The sequence below is a fragment of the Magnolia sinica genome, chromosome 6 (genome assembly GCF_029962835.1).
Source record: "Magnolia sinica isolate HGM2019 chromosome 6, MsV1, whole genome shotgun sequence".
Classification (NCBI taxonomy): Eukaryota; Viridiplantae; Streptophyta; class Magnoliopsida; order Magnoliales; family Magnoliaceae; genus Magnolia; species Magnolia sinica.
In genome coordinates, this window is record NC_080578.1 from 95,231,438 (window position 1) to 95,249,876 (window position 18,439).

Consider the following 18,439-nt stretch of genomic DNA (forward strand, 5'->3'; position numbering starts at 1 on the left):
ATTGGGTGGACCTGATCTGTGTAACTTGACTTAAATTCTAAGGGAAAAAGGAACCATGACTCCAAATTTTCAAAATGGACAGTTAGACAAGAATTATCTTACAAAAGGAGAGCAAGTGGACCCCATTCACTGGCAAACGGTACCATGACATTAGTAGGTTGGGTTGGACACACAGACCACTCTTTGATCATGGACGTGGATTGGGTACTACCCCTGCCCTAGCTAGAAACGGACAGGGGCTTTTGAGAGGCCACCCTGATGTATGGGTTTTATCCACACCGTACATCCATTTTGAAATATCATTTTAACAAATAGGTACAAAAATGAGGCAGTTCTAACGCTCAAGTGGACCACACTATGGGGATTGAGCACTTATCATTGAAAACTTTTTGGGGGCCACTGAAGTTTTAGATTAAGTTGATATTTTTGTTTTCACATCATCCAGGTCTACGTGGCATTATGAAATCGTTGGATGGAAATTAATCATCATAGTGGGCCTTAGGATGCTTTCAACGGTGGATGTAGCCTAAAATGATTTGGTAAAATGAATGGATAGTGTGGATAAAACCCATATATCACGTTGGCCCTTGAGAGCCCCTGTCCATTCTTAGTTAGGAGATCCTTGAGTACTCAATCCACTTCTTTTCTTTGATTCACCATGGCTACTGAGGTGCATGTCAGTGTGAGGACAAGGTTGTTGGATTTTGTTGGTCCTATAGTAGGTAATATAATAATAATAATAATAATTGGCTATTTTACAGACAAACGTTATATGTGTTAATTAGATTCAGAGCTTATAAAAATAAAAAATAAAAAATCTTTAATAAAATTACATATTATCATTTTTATTAGAGAACCTGTACCTAACCATTTTTCACAGCAAATGACTTTCATCGCACCTCGAATTAAATAAGTTTTCTAAATTCTTTGTTATTTAAATTTTAAATTTTATTATATATTTTTTTCCAAATTTTCCTAATTATAGATTTACATATCCAAAAATTCCTACAAAGGGAGATGACTTTTCATTCGTGACTGTCCATCTCGTGGCCCCACTTGGGTAAGTGTTTAAAAATAAACATGGGTCCAGTGATACTAGCCATCTGGCCTTTGACCTTCAATGCAACACAAATGGTTAACAGTCCACATACAGTGAGGAAAATATAAAGAAAAATGCTGTCAGATGGTTTCATTTTTTTTAACATGGGTCATCCATATTGGGGCCCACTAGATGGACAGTCGAGATTTTGATATATGATGCTGCTACAAGTAGTGTGGGGAGATGGATCTACCATATGGAAGGCTCCTAGTTGTATTATCTACGGCTACCAAAAAGGTTAGAATGGGAAAAGGGAGACAAGGTATGCGTACAACACACTGTGCGCACAGTAGAAGACACCCTTCTAGAAAGAAGAAAATGTAGGGGAAGAAGGGGAACATTCAAGCCAGAGGGTTGTAAGACCACCACCTCCATGCCTTCCTTTTAACATTCCATAAAGTGAAAGAGAGGGCTGTGCGTACTCAGCAAACGGGCGCATTGTAAAAGGAGCCTTCTTTTTTCTTTTCTTTTCTCATGCCTTCCTTCGTTTGAATATTCCAGCAAATGTGCGCATTGTAAAAGGAGCCTTCTCTCTCTTATCTTTTTTTTTCTTTTTAGCCTCTGGGATGCCACTTGGCAAGTTCTGTGGGGCCCATCGTGCTTTGTTTCTTATATCCACTCCATCCAAGAATTTCGTAGTATTTTATTTAATATTTTGAATAAAGATGATGGATATTCAAAACTCAGATGGGCCACACCACAAGAAAAAATGGGGATTGAATTCCAACCATTGGAACATTATTTAAGTACCTAAAAATTTTAGATCATTATAATATTTTTTTCATTTATCCATGTGGTAATAACCTTATGAACGGTTTGAACGGCCAATAAACATCACTGTGGAACCAAGGAATGTTTCAACGGTGATCATTTTCATTCATACTATTTCTTACGTTGTGGCCCATTTGAGTTTTGGATATCACTCATGTTTTGGATCATATTCTAAAATGATTTTACTAGACGGATGGACGAACTGGATATAATAAAAACATAACAATATAGCCCACAGAGGTTGGGGTTACAGGAGATTATTATAATCCGGGTTACAGGCAAACGGCGTCCTCCTTTTACATATTCATCAGGATAATTGTAACTACCTTCATTCACGTATAATTGCAAATACCCCCTTCCTATTTTTGGGATTGCAAACACCCTACTGATTTGCAGATTCCCCCTCCATAAAAGCTTGTGTTTATTTTAGAAGGTTTATTATTTTGAATGAACTTTTTAGCCCCTTCAGTAGTCTACAAATGCTACCTTAGCTGTACGTCCGTCCAAGGTGGGGCCCACACTCTGCGACTATCTGTGGGGCCGGTACATGCATGTGCATCCGGCTAAGATTAGGCCTAACACGTGTCGAAGCTTGGGGCTAACACGATTTTTTAAGGTGGGGCAGCACGTGCGACCTTCCCAAGTGGGGCCCACATTGCGTATAAGGTGGGGACCACAAGTGCATGTGCGTCCGTCCAAGGTGGGCCAGCACGTGTATCTGATGTGAGGTCTACATGTACACGTACATCCATCCAACGTGGGCCTGCACGCGCATGTGAATCCACCTAAGGTGGGTACTGCACCTGTGTGAGGAGCGGATTCGGTGCGGCAGTTGCCGTGTGGAGCCCATATTCATATATTTATTCTTTATACATGCCATCCATCTGTTTTCCTGGATCATTTTACGGCACGACCCAAAAAAGAAGAAGATCCAAATCTCAAGTGGACCATATTATAGGAAAAGGTGGTGAGCCTTATAACTAAAACTTCTTAATGCCCACTGTAATGTTTGTTTGCCATTCCAACCCGTTGATAAGGTAATTAAGGGTCCATTTGGATACCACCAAGTTATTTTTTAACTTATGTTAAGCAAAGAATCAATGTAAAAGTAACGTACGTGACAAAAGCTACTTAGTTTAATAAGCAAATTTTTTAAGCTTTTCTAATTTAGGTCTTTTTAAGTTCTCTCTCACCATTCACGTCAAAGGAGGCTCTATGTCAACGTACATGTAAAAAGAGGCCCCACATAGGGGACTTTTCATATTGAAGGTGGGGCTCACACGGTGGACGGTCCACATAAAAAGGTGGGCCCCACATGATGGATGACCCCATATTAATGTGGCCCACATATAGATGGTCCACATCAAAAGTCAGCTCATAATCATAAAAAGCCCACATCCAACGCAGAATGGTACGATGGACAACCCACTTGAAAGGTGGGACCTATACAATGGACAGTGGACATTAAAGCTAGGGCCCACATGATGGATGGCCCACATCAAAGGTCAGCCCCCCTTAATAATGAATGATCTACATCCAAGACGAGCCTTACATGATGGGCAACCCACATTGAAGGTGGGGCCTACATGATGGATAGCCCACATTAAATATGGGTTCCACATGATGGGCATTTAGTAATGGTGGGCCCTGCATGATAGACGCCCACATTAAATGTGGGCAGTGGAAATTGAAGGCGAGAGAGAGAATTTCAACATTTTTCACAATTGAAAATGGACCATTTTTATTATTATTTTTGGACTAGCTCGTTTGTACACACCCCCACTAGGGAATCGGTACCAAGAGATTTTTGAAACATGGTCATCTCCGCTCAGTATACCACTTGAGCTATAAATGTTGATGGCCACCAATTAAGCAGTTGGAAGCATGGGAATTATGGGAGCGGATTGGGTGGTGAACCCAACACAGTTCTATGGGCCCACCATGATATATGTGTTTATGTATATCCACGTTGTCCTTCTGTTTTTCCAGCTAAGCAAAGCTTAAGTGGGCTACACTACAAGAAAACAGCAAGGATAATAACACCGCCATTGAAATCTTCCCGAGGCAGATGGTAATGTTTATTTTTCATCCAACTTATTAATAAGTTCAAGCTGATAATTAAATATCAACATAGATTGAATTTTTTTTAGCCCTACAGTGATTTTACTGATAGGTGTTCACTCACCATTGTTTCCGATAATATGGTCCACTTGAGCTTTTGATTTGCTTCATTTTTTAGCTCATTCCCAAAAACGAGGGGGCAAACGGGTGGAATAGCGCGTATAAAATACATACATCACGGTGGCCCCAAAGAGCCCAACACCATCTAGATGGGAAGAGAATTGCCTATGCCACCACATAAAATTCATATGGTGAGAAGCTATGTGGGCCTATAAAGATGCCCATGATAAATCTACTCCGCTCATCAGTTTCTCAAGATCACAATAGTACAGGAATCAAAAACTTAGTTGTGCCACACCACACGAATCAGTAGGAATTGAACACCAACCATTGAAAACTTTGTTAGGCCACAAGATTTTTATCGCGATGATATTCATGCTTACAGTTCATCTGAGTGGTAATAACCCTATGAACGGTTTGGATGGTACATAAACATCATAGTTGGCTCCAAGAAGGTTTTGGCTCTAGAAGTCTCATTTCTAACTATTTCACATGGTGTGGTCCACATGATTTCTTGACCTTCCCGCTTTTATATTCCTGTCCTATTATGATCTTGAGAAACTGATGAACGGAGTGGATTTGTTACAGGCATTTATGTGGGCCCCACATAGCTTACAATCCCAGTAACTTCAATCCACATTCATCCGACAAGGGTGGTGTTGGGTCACCACCCAATCCCCTTCCTCGAATAATAGCAGTAGCGTAGCTGTTGGATTATGTCCATCCAAAAAGTGGGCCTCACCATCAGGTCAGTTAGGATTGAGACGGGAGAGAGAGAGAGAGAGAGAAATGGAATCTGAAACGTCACATCATGTTTTTTCTTCTGGCGATTGCGTTACAGCTGACATTGAAGCTTGGTAGCATTCACCTTCAGTGCGGAGTCGCCCTTTTCATGGCTCAAAATTCAATAGATTCTTGTCAGATATTTTCCCACTCTACAGTAATAGTTCACCACCATCATTTTCAAATGGTGCTCACTCCTCCGTACACTCACCAGGATTCCAAACCGTCTAAAATTTAGGCCCAGTGCAGCCCGAAAGTTAGGTAATTTTAATTTACTGATTGTATCATTCAAAACCCATCAGTTGGACGGTAAGGATCGTTTCTTAGCATCATTTCCGAGAGTGTGGTCCATATGAAATGGCCCCACGATTTGAATAGTCGTGAATATCGTATTTGCATGTGTTGGCGGAGTACAGGAATATATACACGTGCATGCACAAAACTACTTAGTAAGTAGCATGCGTGCAACGAAGATCTAAACCGTTCATCATGATCTCTTTTAAACTGCAGCTAAAGGGTGAGATCTAGGATTGTCTAGTTGTGGCCACCAACTTTTTTCTTTTTCTTTTTTTGAAAGGCAAGAAAATTTGGAAGCTAGCCTTCTAAATATAAGAACAAATATAGATCCATGAAAAATAATATGATACAACCTGCTATACTGTAATGTGTATGTTTTCAATCTAGTATTAGTGTAATTGATGTATAAAATTATTTTTTTGATATAATTTATTTTCGATGGTTCTCAAGCTGAAAAACATATAAGCGCGCTAGCCAGGTGAGGCAAGCTAACTTAGCTAAGATACTCTTTTCCTTCATCCTAGTGTGGAGTGTTTTTTTTTTTTTAATAAAAAAGTATTTTGGGTTGGTTTATAAAAATGAAGATACAAAATTTCAAATGAAAAGATTGCTTTTGAATTTTTATTTTCCTTCAAAAAAATTGTTTTAAAATTTTCCTTTTTAACTTTTGAAAATTATTTTCCTATTGAAAGATGGATATGGAAAATTGGTTACATGAGGGCATTTTGCCACTCAAGAGTAAAGTTCAAAATTCCGAAAGGATAGTGATGTCCTAATGTGTGTGCATGGCCAGCGGATTATAAGGATGCTTGTGGGGCTTCCTTTTTTTTTTTTTCCCGTATACTTGGCAAGTCACAGGTATACGTCCTCTCGAGGAGTGTAAAAAGACTTAATTTTTTCCCAATGTGACCTATACCTGATAATATAGGAGGGGCATGGATAATTGGAAATTTTATTTTCTCAAAAATAACCATTGAATCTAAAATGAGAAAAAAAAAAATTTAACTGAGAAATAAAATTGATATTAGTGATGAATGTATTCTTTACAACGTATCTGATAACCTTACATAAGCAAAAGAAGCCTTCAACTCTAAGGAGTCATTTGGCACCATGGATTTGGGAGGATTCAAGGAGATTTGAGGGGATTTCAAATCTCATCTATTTGGCACCAAAAAGTAACTAGGGATTTCCAATCCCCTCAAAGAGGGTTTGAAATCTAAGATTGAAGTTAGGATTGCATCTAAAATCCTCCCATGAATAGCATGTGTAACATGTGTGTTACTAGGCTACTAATTTATTGGGCACGTGGCCCACTAATGATATCCCAAAACAATTGGATTATCAATTGCATCACTAAAATCACTTCAAAAGGATGATTTGTGCAGTCCAAACATTGTCCATGTAAATCAATAGTTAAAAATCATTAGTTAGTTGCTCGGATGTGATCCTATGCTTGTGGCCCATTTGAGACTTAGAATTTCATCATTTTTAGCTAAAATATATATTTCAACAGGCTTATTACAATCATTGTGTTAAACATTACATGAATACACTAATTAGTAGTATTAAAGTTGATGTAATAATTAAATTCAAACCCCTATAAATATACTATCCATAGCTAGTTTTGGATTAGGTGATTCTAAATACAGTGCCTGTTTAGGGCTTTGTTGCCTAATCAAGTTGCCTCAAGCCTGAATTTGTGCAATCCTAGTAGTTCATTGAGTCTACATCACCCAGTTTGAGCCGTAGTTCAATGTCATATGTTTTCTTTGTTTTTTTTTTTTTTAAACTATAGTGGGATTTCACCGCAATGGGTACTTGAACCATGACATTGTGTTGAAACTCTTGTGAATCTACCACCAAGGCATGAGCAAGGATCCTTTCTTTATTTTTTTATACTTTTATCTTTGTTAGTGCAGGAACAACATTTGGTCTATTGTTTCTTTCTTTTTTTCCTTTTTTTCCTTTTTTTATTTTTCTTCTGTTAGCTTGTTAGTACACTCTACTGTCAGTTGACACTTCACTGTTAGCCACCCCCACTAGGGTCGATACCAAGACCTCAAGTGTTGAAACGAGGTATCTTTCATTCAGTCTACCACTTGAGCTATGGATCTGGTTGTAGTCTATTGTTTCTATTAAAATTAGTGATGGATAGCCTAACTAAATTAGCTAGTGAAGGGTTATCCGATTAGCTGTATAGAAGTCGACAGAAGTCCACTCTCATTAAAGGATCTCTCTTATTAGACAATTTAAGTATGGGGTTGATTAGGAAGAAGAAAAATATCGCTAGGGGTAAGGGTTAACTATATCTGAGTCTTGCTCCACCTTCTTTTGGGTGATTGAATTTCTTGTTTTTTATTCTTCCTTTTTGTGTCAAGCCACATAATAGGGGGGTCTGATTTTTTTGTGTGGGGCCCCACCCAAATTTGAATTTACTCCTTTATCTTCAATAATATTTTCTTTTTCCCAAAAAAAAAAAAATTTTATTGCAAGGGTTTTGAGATCAATCACCAACACTACTTGTGCATCAATTATAGGAAACTTAGCTACATTATATCCTGGGGATAGTCAGTAGCCCAGATAAGAAAACTACAATTCAATCCATAATGGGAAAATAGTCTTAAGAAAAGTGACTCTATAACACGACTTGAAACCCTTCTTTTTTTTTTAACTCTAGATTATCATACTACTAACATCTAGCTCCCAAAAGACGAACATTCGGCTTGTATATAACTAGTGTTTATTCATCCTAAGCTAGTTTAAAATCTGATTTTGAGTATGATTAGCCCTACAATGGTATAACCTAATGATTTGGGGGAATTTAAGTACTTTTAAGATGCATTGAAGGAAATGCCAAGGATACATACATCTTGGATTCAGTGTGATTTTTGGAGAGATGCTACCATTCTCCACCTTAGGAGGACATCAGCAACTTCTCCAAATCTTTTTAGTGAAACTCCCAATTCCCAAATATCCATCCAAAATGCCCATTTATATTCAGTAACACCACTGCACTACAAGAAAAGATGGCTTTAGCCTCAATTTAAAACTGTGGCTAAAAATGTTAAAAACTGAGGCTAAAGCCTTTAGCCTCAGTTTTGCCTTAGTTATCCAAATTGAGGTTGAAACTCCCGTAACTAAAGGCTTTAGCCTCAGTTTTAACAATCGAGGCTAAAATGACTTTTATAGCCTCGGTTCTTCAAGTGAGGATAAAATAACCTTTTTAGCTTTAGTTTTTTTGAAATGAGGCTAAATCAAAATTTTATCCTCCATTATTTCCAACTGAGGCTAAATTTGGATTTAGCCTCAGTTGCCTCCAACCGAAGCTAAAACTATTTTTAACTTCAATTCTCAACAACTGAGGCTAAAGCCTTTAGCCACGGGAGTTGTAGTCTCAGTTTATATAACTGAGGTAAAACCAAGACTAAAGATGGATTTAGCTTATTTTGACATCAACCGAGGCTAAATTCGGTTTTTGACCTCATTTCTCTATCAACCAAAGCTAACAATATCATAATCAACAAATGATTGACCCTGTGCATATTTCACCCATTTAACATTCATCAAGACAACAATCAGCACAATATCAACAAAACATTTTGCTCTAACCCTTGGTTATTAATCATTTTGCTCTAACCGTCCATCAGCAACCATAGATTATTGCCATTAATGGAAGTTTAGGATCCTAAATCCATGTTGAGCTGATTGATTAGATGTCTCAAAATGATCACTCAAACATTTTCCTTTTCATTTTTGAGCCACATCATAAATCTAAGCCTTGTACTAACTAATTAGTGTGGATCATACACTAATACTTTTCCACCATGAGCTTGAATGCCATTGATCATATGATTAAAATATACAAATGGTGTGATTTTTGCTGCATTGGCTTTTCAATAATTGTACCTATAAAAAGTGGACAGTCTTTAAATGACGATTGACTGTTTCGAAAAGATGTACAGATCTTTCTTTAAATCAACAAAATTACCGGTGGTGTGCTCTGACCTTTATGTAAAATGTCACATAGGGTATTGATATTATCCACGTGAATGCAGAATGTCAGCAATTCCAACTCTGTACCAAAGATGCATGGCATGGACAAATATGGAACTGGATAGTCTATACATGGTGAAAAAGATCACCCTGATCAGACGATCTTAATCCGTTGGATTTTAGGCAATTTTGTCATAGCTGTCTATTGTCTATGGCCTATAGATTGAACGGCTTGGATCATAAAAGAAAAGTGCCTCTTTAGAATCATAAGCAATTCATGGTGTGATCTATGTTTTAAGATAATTAATGATGGCGCCTATTTTGTTTCGCTGGTCGATCTTGATTGTTGATCAGATGGTCATGATCATCTAAACGGTGGGGTTTTTGCTGTATGGATTGCCGTCATTGCAATTATCTAATGGACCGTCCCGATCAGTGATATTCCCTCCACGTGTCACTTTAAAGCTTTGTGAATGGAATGTTTCAGTGGTACCAGTACCACCATAAGTAATGGTGATTGTATGGTGCCTGAAAGTTAGTGGTACGTGTTTTTTTTTTCTTTTTTCTTTTAGTTGTGATGTGAGCGTAAGCCCACTTATCCACACGTGGGCATACGTGCAACATGTGTGCTTGGTTGGATGTTTCCATCAGGTGGGACCCCAGATCCACCGAGGTGGGTAGGACCCATGACCGTGGGGCCCACTGTGATGTATGTGACTACACCCACATCTCCTAAAATGTGGCTGTAATGTATTGATCAAGAAATTTTAAGCATCCAATTAATGGCTAATAAATGAATTATTAAAAGTAAAATAGTGAGTGGTCCAAATTCAAAGGGAAGCTGATATTGTTAATATCATCTTCTCATTGCAATTTTCCAGTTATGCTCTAGGTTCAGCAATTTTAACGTTCTTGATTGCTATGCAAGAATGCCAGTCGTTGATTCGAAGAGTCAACACGATTTAACTAAAACATGAATCCACCTCTTCCATCTATCTGCATCTGGTGGGACTATTAATAATCATCGCATGTGCCACACAAGCATTTAAAAATGGATGGTTGTGAAAATCGTCCGCATTCGTTGCCATTTGTGGTACTGGTATGAACCGTGCACGACTGAAACTGAGTCAACTCGCTCGAGTCACCAAACAGTGACTTAACGCCATAGCCATTTATGAATCCGGACCTTCCACCGACGGGACATCATCATTTATTGTCCAACGTTCAAAAATCACATTGATTTTTAAATGTATCTATGTCTGTATGCATGCAACGAATGGTTCTGATCTAATCCCACGTTCATTAAAAAGACAAGGATACAAGCCTTCTTTACAGTATATCGTTTATGTGCTATTGAGAGCAATGAGGATTCAAATTATAATATAGGGAGGGAGAGTAAATCGCAGTTGTAGTCTTATAAGATTATAAACCGCACCAGCACAACTGAATCCCCCAACCTAATTTGGATGTCTCACACATGCGCCGTGCCAGCACACGTGGTAGGGGATTAGAAAACTAAGCACCACTGGATTTATTTTTATTTTTATTTTTTTGCCATGTAATTTTTTTATTTCAAGCAAGGATGGGCCCATTAGGAGCCCCAGATTTTGAATCCGTAGGGCTAGCTCTGATCATAATTTGGATTTCGCCGGGCCCAGGGCACGTCCATTGACATCCCTAAACATGCATACATGCATTAGTTCAAAGCACTTTTACCCTGCAAGGCCTCTACAATAAATCCAGACCGTCAAATCAATTCCATGATTAATGGCTGACCCGCAAAAGAAAAAACTCCCATCTCTAGTGGTGCTTTGGCAAGTGCAACAACAAATGGTAATGAGAATCCTAATCAAACAAGTAACCTTGGCATCCATCTAAAAATAGACACCAGAAGAATGAAATAAGCAAAAGTTTCAACTGTTCGATGGCAGCTCGCTTACAGACAACAAATTACAAAGGGAAGAGAGCGTAAAATGCAAAGGGGGTGTTGACAGCTACACAGATTACAGAAAACTAAGGGTCCCTCTTCTTTTTTTCCTTTTTTCTTTTTTGGATGTCTATGTTACACAATGGACAAACAGACTCCCCCACATGCACACCTTTACCAAACTAACCAAAAAGCCACATTCAGCTGCAACCACTCACCAAAATTGCAACAATATAGCGTTCCCCCCACAAACAAGGAGAGCAGACCAAACTGAAACAGAATACAAGCGAGAGAGAGAGAGAGAGAGAGAGAGAGAGAGAGAGAGAGATTGGATTTGCCAGTCCCCTCAACCTAGTTGTTGCTACTTTGAAAATACAGCAACATCATCATGGAAACAACCAAGGAGAGGCTCTCTTCTGCTACGTCTCACCTCAATGTAGAACCGCGGGCGGGCAGTCTTGCTAACATCTTCTTCCGCCACTTGAACCGGAGGAGTGTCGTACCTATTTCTTCCTTGGTTTATCACGCCTGACTCTGACAAATCTACGGTTTGCCTTGTCACCGCCTCCAGCACCTAAGGAGAAGCTTCCACCAGGTAGGCTACCTGTCGCTGGGAATTGAGATGAAGTCATTTGCTGAGTCAGATTCTGATGACCACCACCAAACTGGAAGACCCCAGCTGAGGGGACCCCAGCTGATGGGGTGATGGCTGGAGAGCCAAAACTGAAATTTGGAGGGGGTGAATTAGCCACCGGTTGGCCAAACACTGGAGGAACCACGGGCATCAATGATGATGCCTGGACCGTGTCCTCTGCCATGCTGTCCTCATTCATCTGATCATTTCCAGGTGAGGTTGATCCAAAACCAACGACCGGATTCGATACTCCAAACACAGGCTGTGAAGGGGCGAAAGAGCTCGATATGGTGTGAGCAGCAGGAGCTGCCGAATTGAATGAGAACATGGACCCCGACGAAGCACCAAAAGTCAGTGGTGTGCTACCTCCAGAGGCAGGAGTAGCAGCAGCTGATGCTCCAAATGAAAACCCAGTTGCCAGAGAAGAGGATGTAGAGCCAAACCCGGAACCAAAGAAGGATGGTGTGGCTGATTGAGAACTAGAACCCAGCAAACTAGAAGCCGTGCCAGATGGGGCAAAAGAACCACTACTGGAACTAAATGAACCACCACCCGTAGATAGAGACGTTGAAGAACCCAGTCCAAAGCCAGAGCCTGAACTAAACAGTTTAGCACCAGGAGCTGAAGATCCAAATGGAGAGCTACCGAAGCTAAAAGCAGAATTGCTCAACCCAAAAGTAGGAGAGGAAGTAGACGAGCCACACTGGCTCGGAGCACTCTGTGTAAAAGGAATGATGCTACTTACAGCTGGAGCTGCCTGTGTACTGCCAAACAAAGATCCAGCACTAGCAGTGCCAAAAGAATTAGAGCTCTGAGACTGGCAGCTGGCAGATGATGGATTCGTAGTACTGGATGATGTGGAAGCATTGAAACCAAAAATGTCATTGCCTGTCATTGTGAATGCAGGGGATGATGATGTTGAAAGAGAAGGGGCGCTTATGTTGAATGGTGATGCCTTCTTGGGCTTTGGTTCTGAATCCGTCGATTCTAAGCCAGAAGTCGTTGACAGTTGTGAGACTGGATTGGAAGGAGCAACTGCTGCTGCTTCTTTTGTGCCAGATGTAAACAAAAATGTAGGCCCTGTGGAAAAAATAGGAGATGCAGCTGACACAGATGGAGTGAGGATGCTGCTGCTGGTTGTAGTGGTCCCGCTGCTGGAAGAAATTGGGCTCAACAAGCTACTACCAAAAATGGGAGCTGATGGGGCAACAGATACTGAAGTGGTTGAAGTACCATTGCTTGGACTTGAATTTTTCGAAGCACCAAAAGAGAAGATGGTTGAGGTAGTTGATGTCGATACGGGATTCTGCAATGATCCATATAAGTCTCCGTCCTTCTGAGTTTTGTCACGTTTTTCTGCACCTGTGGCCTTCAGTGAAGCATCGACGGCGGTGGAGTTGCTGCAAGGGCCAATCAGAATGAAAGAATATCAGGAATGCATTCATGGGGACTCCAATCTCAAAAATACAAGGGCAAATTTGGAAATTCCTAGATACCAAGGTCAACTCAATTTGCTAGTGCCAACTTTATGGTGAGATGACCATTCTATGTATATCACAAGCTGATTTGATGCGAGGAAAATGAAACCCAGTTAATGTGGGTTTCACCTTCCATGCTTCTCCAAATGTGAATATTAGTCGTTGCTCAGAAATCCAACCAGCCATTATCTGGCACTAAATCCAAATGCTGCCTGACTTTCACAACAGTTGAGGAAAATGTTGAATGAAAATCAAATTTCACAGTGATGATATGAATTTATTACGAAGGATTTTTTATCGGATGTATATTTAGTTGAGAATATTGAATCTGCAATTCGCAAGGGAGGATTGCAAGAGTAATCCTGATTTTATTCTTTAATTTTTAGCCACCGGAAGAGTCATCTTAACAAAACCATAAAGACAGAAGATCCTGACAAGCATAAAAAGCAGTTGGAAGTTCCATTTTTAACGACAAGATGGATGCCCACCACCCACGGTTTAGTCATTTTCACACACATCTGAGATCAGGTAAACAGAGGGTGGAAAAAGGATTCCCGCCTAGAAGAGGCTACCATTTTTCATGCCACCCAATGGAATCCAATCAATTCACAGAAGCAATGCTGATTTGGCAGTTGTACTTCTAAACAGTCCCCAGAATGTCTCATTGTTCATTGAAAAAAAGTGGCCAGCCCAGTGTCAAGTGAAAAACAAACCCAACATGACCAGACAAATACCATAGAAAGACTTTGCAAAACCTTGCAAAATTCAAGAAGAATACATCATAAGTTGCACATTTTGACTTTTTGGGAAAACAATGATATATGAAGATTAAGAACAATACATCACAGGTTGCGCATTTTGACTAGCAGATTTTCTGTAAATGGACAAAATACATTGTAAAAGTTCAACTTGAAACTACTAGGATATCATGTAACTGCACTTATTTTCTGCAAAAACTCTTTTGTTTTTTTTCCTTTTCTTTTTCCTTTTGCAGCATTTCGGCTACGTCCCATAAATCAAAGGCCCTATTTTTTTTTCAAAAAAGAAGAACACATTTATTTCCAGAAAGAAATGTCTCCATTTATAACTGCAAATACAATGGCATCAAAAAGTTTAAATAAACCCACAAAAGAAATAAATGGAGCGCAAACACAATTACAATCAAAAAAGTTTAAACCTAGGTTTTTCTTGTTGTTTTGTTTTGCTTTATTCAGCTGGTTTTAGGTTTTCTTTGGCTTTGTTGTATAGTTTTTGTTCTATCTCTTGGCTTGCCTTTGGCACCCTTTAATAATATTTTCAAACTTTTAAAAAATAAATAAATAAAACCCACAAAAGAACGGGGGTAAATAGTTGCAGTGTTCTATAAGAGTTCTTAGCACCTTAACAATCAGTTTCAATATGTTCATTGATATTTGAGAAGATGCAAAAAATCTCTCGAAAGAGAAAACTAACCTGCTCAATGTCTCCAATTTTGAATCCAAATTAGCATCTGATTTCAGGCCCGAAGCATTACTGAAGCTACTGGTGTTCAAAGAAACGGCAAACACAGTAGGAACCTTGTCAACATTTTTAGGACCAAAACTGAAAACAGGAGCAGCAGTTTCGTGCTTCAGCGGAACTGATCCATTGAACAATGAGGGTGACTGATCAGTCGGAATTGGAGCTGGTGGACTGATAGTGATGGACTCAGGAGTCTTGGGGAAGATAGGAACATCATCTTTTACATTAATAACAGGCACATCAGAAGCTCCCGCAGTCCTAGGAACCCTGTTACTCAATGTAAAACTTGCAAGAGGCTTACTTTCTGCAGTAGGAACAGGAGGCTTCTCTACAGTTACTGTTTCAGCAACAACAGCCCTGTGCTCTACTACAGATGGTTGTGGTTTTTCTTCTTCAGCAGGTTTTGGAACTGAAGCATCCTTGCCACTGCAACTGTCATCATCCAGATCCACATAATCGTCAGGTGCACTCATCTGGAAGGCACGTTTAACTTGTGGGGTATTTGCATCAAATCCCGAAACAACAAAATCTGCAGGCTTCTCACCAGACCCAATAACAGGAACTACATTTTTTACAGCATCGACTTTAGATGCCAACTTAGCTCCGACGTCGGCAGCCTTCACAGGGCCATTTTCTCTAACAACATCTTGCTTTTGAGAAGCAGAATGATTGGAATCTAGTAAACAAGTACCATTCAAAGCATTAGGAGTACCATTGGGAGTATCATTACCAGGCAAATTCTGCAACTGTGGTGAGTTAATATCCTCCATGCTTCTAAGAGCTCGTCCATTTAACATATTAAGAGTCAACTTAGTAGGTGACTTATCCCTAGCCATTGCTACCTCCAGTTCAGATGACTTCCCTTTGGGAGAAGGCACCAACTTATCAAGCTGTTGCAATATTTTCCTAGCCATCTCACTGGATTGGGGAGGAACTGAAGGTAAAGTTGCACTAGAAATTCGGTTATCTCCGTTTCCTGTTGCCAGAGGGTTTGATGTATTATAATTTCGTCCGTCCAACAAAAGGGGCTTCTGAATGGATGATATGGAGACTTGATCTTTTGGAGGTGAGATCATATTATATCTCTGGCGGATCCTGCGCATAGGACCACCAGATCCAAAATCATTATCCAAGACTGAACTACTCCTCTTCAGGACCTGCACTTCAAAATATCAAAATGAATCCATTAAACATATCGGGACAAAAACCAGACTTGTGTTTGGCAAGATGGGGAAATAAAAAACAGATATGTGAACTAAGCATGTGAATCAGACAAATCCATTAAAAAATCATATTCTAATTGTACCACAAGTTTGGCAACTAACTGACAAGTCAAAGAGATTGGCAAAAAGAAAAGGAAAAAATATACATATATACTTAAGAAAACACTAGGACAGTTGAATCCAGCAAAGTTCAAAATCAGCTGTCTGTGAAGTGAGCATATGAAATAAATTCTTCCAAATGTGTGGAGGATAGCTTATGTTACTTTTCTCCCTACTGATTCAATTTATAAGAAAGTTTTTTCTGCTTTTTTCCTATTTTTACAGAAAATTCAAAATGCTAAATTAAAGCAAATATCAAATGCTACTACATCACTGGAATAAGTGTTAGGGCGTGTTGGGGCATGGCATTGGGAAGGATTAGGTGGGATGGGATTCAAAAAACATAATTATTACCCATGGCAGGGATTGTCCCCTCTTGTCATGGGATAAGCTTAATTCCATGCTTTGTTGGTAATACGGTGGTACATTGAATGGATATACCCACCATCATTTGAAACAATTGAGAATAACACGTGTTATATCTAAACCGTTCATTGTTTTGTAACCTCATTTTATGGCATGGGCTTAAAAAATGAGGCAGATCCAAAACTTATGTGGCCCCAAAGAAGTTTTCAACGGTAAGTATTCAATCCCCATTGCTTTCTATGGTGGGGTCCAGTTGAGCTTTAGATCTGCCTGGTTTTTTGGCCCATGCTCTAAAATGATCGCAAAAAATGGGTGGACAGTGTGGATATAGCCCACACATCATGGTGGGACCTACACAACTTGCTAATATTGAGTGAAAGTGGCACAGAACCCAATGCAATTCCATCTGATCTAATTCCAAGCTTTTCCATTCTTCCCAAACATGGAGTGGAATTGGCACAGGACCAGATGCAATTCCATCCCACCTAAGCCCATCTAATACCATGCCCCAAACACGCCCTTATGGTTTAATCAAAGTCATTGATCTTGTGGCCCTCAAGAGATGTACAACTAGGAATTTTATATGTCCTCCCTTGCAACACAATTGATAAACGTGTCATCCTCTTACAAATTTCCCACAAGCATATGCCTCAACCATAGACTACATCCAACAACCATATCATCATGAGATAAATTTTCCGGAGAAAAAAAGGATGAATGAAGTTACAACAAGAGTATAACATAGACACACAGGCAGCCATAGATATACTTGCACGAAGTGTCAAGCAAAGGGACAACAGAATGGGTGCAGGAGCAGGAAAATGTCTATTTCAAAATGCCAACAAGTATAAACAGCTAGTCCATAGCTGGAGGGGGACAACAGAATGGGTGCAGGAGCAGGAAAGTGTCTATTTCAAAATGCCAGCAAGTATAAACAGCTAGTCGATAGCAGGAGGGGGACTTGGAAGCACGATTTAAAGCCAAGAGTGGCACTTGGTTTGAACAATCATGTGACTGATGCATCATCATGATGTCCATGGACAAATTTTCAAAGAAGGCCTTTAACAGCATTGTAGCTATTACATTGAAAAAACATTGGTTCCAGTCTTTTCAAACTACAACCCACCAAAATATAGACATAAAAAACAAATACAACGAAAAATAATCTGTCACTGAATGAGCAAATAGTACATACTCATTATCTACCAACTGCTAGAGATTCTAGACCACAGACAACATCAACAAATTCTTTGCTAATGCATACATGGGGGTGAAAAGAACGAGTAGCATCTGCCATCAGCCTAACAAGGAAAAACCTACCTGCTTAACACCAGAAAGTGTGCTGTTGGCCTCTGTCCAGTGAGATGATGTTGAAGGGCCAGCATAGCCATCATCAGCGGGCACAATACCCTGCAAAAGAATAAGTTGCACTGTCGGGAAGAAACAATGCAGTGAAGAAATATATGGCAGAAATTGTTATTTCAAACCACATACCTTAACAGTAGCTGTGGAACGGACTCCAGAATATGGAGTACGGGACACACTAGACATCGCAGATCTACCTCGTTGCCTAGGAGCAATGTAGCAACTTTCAGAAAGCCCGCGAACACCAGAATAGCGACCTGCAGATCTTGGCATGAATGACATACTGGGAGACTTCGCTGCAAAAGGTACAAGGTCAAGTGAAGTTGGATCTTCCCAAAATGTTTGACTCCGTAAACCTAACTTAGATGGTGACACTTTTGAAGGCCTAGAGCCCATGTACGCTTTTGCAAGTTCTGTTGGGGAAGCATCTTCTTCAGGAACCTGTAAAAAGGCAATAAATGCATATGAAAGGAAGAAGATGGAAGTTAAATTTTTTCATTGTCATACCTCCAACTAGGTCGAAATGAGAACTCAATTCATGCTAATTGCTAGTTTGCTCAAGCACAAAAAGGATGAAGTACTACCAAGCGATTAGAATTTAGAAGATTTGACTCATTTAAATTACCACAACATGTCAACATCAGAAAACCACTCAGATCTTAAAGAAGAAATGGCCTGCTTTGTTGGCCTGCTTTATTCTGTGAACAAAGCTTGTTCTGTTAT

The 18,439-nt window shown here is 39.6% G+C and overlaps 1 protein-coding gene across 1 annotated transcript in view; it reads right to left on the minus strand.

The window, feature by feature from the left end:
- Positions 1–10,975: 10,975 nt before the first annotated feature.
- LOC131249146 (nuclear pore complex protein NUP1) overlaps positions 10,976–18,439 on the minus strand; it is a 36,654-nt gene continuing 29,190 nt past the window's right edge. The window contains exons 5-8 of the mRNA XM_058249724.1: positions 17,846–18,157; positions 17,672–17,761; positions 14,616–15,820; positions 10,976–13,085 (exon numbers count right to left, since the gene is read on the minus strand). Of these exons, the coding sequence (XP_058105707.1) occupies positions 11,555–13,085; positions 14,616–15,820; positions 17,672–17,761; positions 17,846–18,157 (3,138 nt within the window). The 3' untranslated portion in view covers positions 10,976–11,554. The remainder of the gene's footprint in view (positions 13,086–14,615; positions 15,821–17,671; positions 17,762–17,845; positions 18,158–18,439) is intronic.